Source organism: Myotis myotis, unplaced genomic scaffold, assembly GCF_014108235.1.
Source record: "Myotis myotis isolate mMyoMyo1 unplaced genomic scaffold, mMyoMyo1.p scaffold_m19_p_3, whole genome shotgun sequence".
Lineage (NCBI taxonomy): Eukaryota > Metazoa > Chordata > Mammalia > Chiroptera > Vespertilionidae > Myotis > Myotis myotis.
In genome coordinates, this window is record NW_023416335.1 from 68,533,885 (window position 1) to 68,535,893 (window position 2,009).

The 2,009-nt window shown below is 44.9% G+C and overlaps 1 protein-coding gene across 1 annotated transcript in view; it reads right to left on the reverse strand.

Annotated features, from left to right (window-relative positions):
- Nucleotides 1-1,010, reverse strand: part of LOC118650433 (serine/threonine-protein kinase MARK2-like) — a 65,178-nt gene extending 64,168 nt beyond the window's left edge. The window contains 2 exon segments of the mRNA XM_036298902.1: nt 13-311; nt 314-1,010. Of these exon segments, the coding sequence (XP_036154795.1) occupies nt 13-311; nt 314-1,010 (996 nt within the window).
- Nucleotides 1,011-2,009: the final 999 nt, after the last annotated feature.

The following is a 2,009-nucleotide window of genomic DNA, read 5'->3' on the forward strand; positions in this document are numbered from 1 at the left end:
GAAAGGCTTTACCCTGATTTTGCGGCCTGGCATCTTTGTTTTCATCGTTCTGAGGATCAGGTATGTGCCCATCAAATGATCGAATTTTCTTTGTGCTAGTGATTCTTGGATGTAGTCGGGTATACAGCCGAGGCTAAGCATCGTTTTCATTATTTGCGGGTCCAACTCACCCCTTGGCGGCTCCCTGTATGGCTTCAGAATTTTCTTGTGGCCCTTGTTGACCCACGGGTCTTTCATCACATCTTCCATGGTTGGTCTCTTGTTAGGGTCTACAGTGAGTAATTTTCTTAGAAGTCTTTGAACCCCCCTGACATAAAGCTTGGTACCTGGTAGTTTCCACTCAGTATCTGACTCTTCACCTCAGCAATGTTGTCCCCCGCAAACGGTGTCACCCCTGTTAGTATCTTGTATAATAATACCCCCAAACTCCACACGTCCACTTTTCGGCCATCATAGATGTTCCTCCTTAAAATTTCTGGGGCCGAATAATCTATGGAGCCACAGAAGGTGTACTGCGTATCTTCTCTCACCTGCGTGCTAAAATGAAAGTCGGATAACTTGATAGTGTCATCAACCTCTATGAGGATGTTGTCTGGTGTCAGGTCCCTGTGGATCACGCCTTTCTGGTGGCAGTGTTGGACCGCGGATACTACCTGCCGGAACATGGTGCGGGCTTCTCCCTCGTCCATTGCGCCGTTTTCCTCCAGGTATTCTAGGAGGTTTCCTCCCCCAACGTGCTCCATTACTAAAAAATACTTGTCAGGGGTGACAAGCACCTCAAAGAGTTTGGTTATGTTGGGGTGACTCACCCTTTTGAAGCAGTGCACTTCCTCAAAAAATCTAGATATGCCCTTCCGCCTAATAGCCTTTATGACCACATGTGCCCCGGTTAGTATGTGCTGAGCCCAACGCACCTCCGAAGACGGCCCCTTTTTGATGGTTTTGAGGAGCAGATACTCTCCGATGTAGTGTTCCCTGTGGGATGAATGAGATGAACAGATATTAAACATGGCACCGTAAATCAGAGAACAAAAAGAAAAAGAAAAATAGCCAAAACAAGCTAAGGAGTCCAAGTCCAACAGGTCACCAAAATCAGCTTCCTGGGCTATAACGGACAAAAACCTGCGCTTGCTCAGGGTCTTATATAGGAGTGGTTTGAAATTCCATCACAGTGGTGCCTTATGAGTTCAGAACAAGAAATGGACCAATGACGGCTGGGGCGTGGTTTGCAATTCCCTCACAATGGCACCTTGTGAGGTCAGAGCAAAAAATGGACCAATGACAGCTGGGATGTGGTTTGCAATTTCATCACAATGGTGCCTTATGAGGTCATTTCAGGAAACGGACCAAACACGGCTGGGGATAAACTACAGTGATTTTCTAAGTTTTTGGTCTCATCATCTTATACTCTGGGAAAAACAAAAAGACAACCCACAAAGAGCTTTTTGTTTATGTAAGATTTAAATATTACTATTTACTTCATTAGAAATGAAAATCTGTAAGATGCACGTGCACAAATACAAAGGAAAAGTCTGACTGATTCTCATGCTCTAGGCATCAGTTCAGATGTCACCTGCTTAGAGAGGATGTCCCTGATCCATCCATTCCTACCTTCCTCACCCAGCTGGTCAGGGTTGTCGTCTTCATAGCACTGACCACAGTGTGGCTGATTCTTGTTTACTGTCAGTCCTTCCCATGAAGGGAGGAGCATGACTAGTGTTTCCTGTGTCTAGCACAGTGAGTGGCAACAAAACAAATATTTAATAAATGTTTTTTCACTGGATTAACAGAAGAGTTTGGGGGAACAAAAGAAAATATGGCCAACTACTTCTTTCATCAAAGTGATTCATAAAAAGATCTTCAAAAACTCAGCTTTTGGGGCAGATAAGATAGGACCGAGGAGGGCTGAAGTTTTGGTTTCCAGGTATGTGTGTACTCAGTGAGGCTGAGGAAAGGCCACTGTTGGAGCCTTGCTGTAAAGATTAAAGGAGATGGTGTGTTCCTCCAAT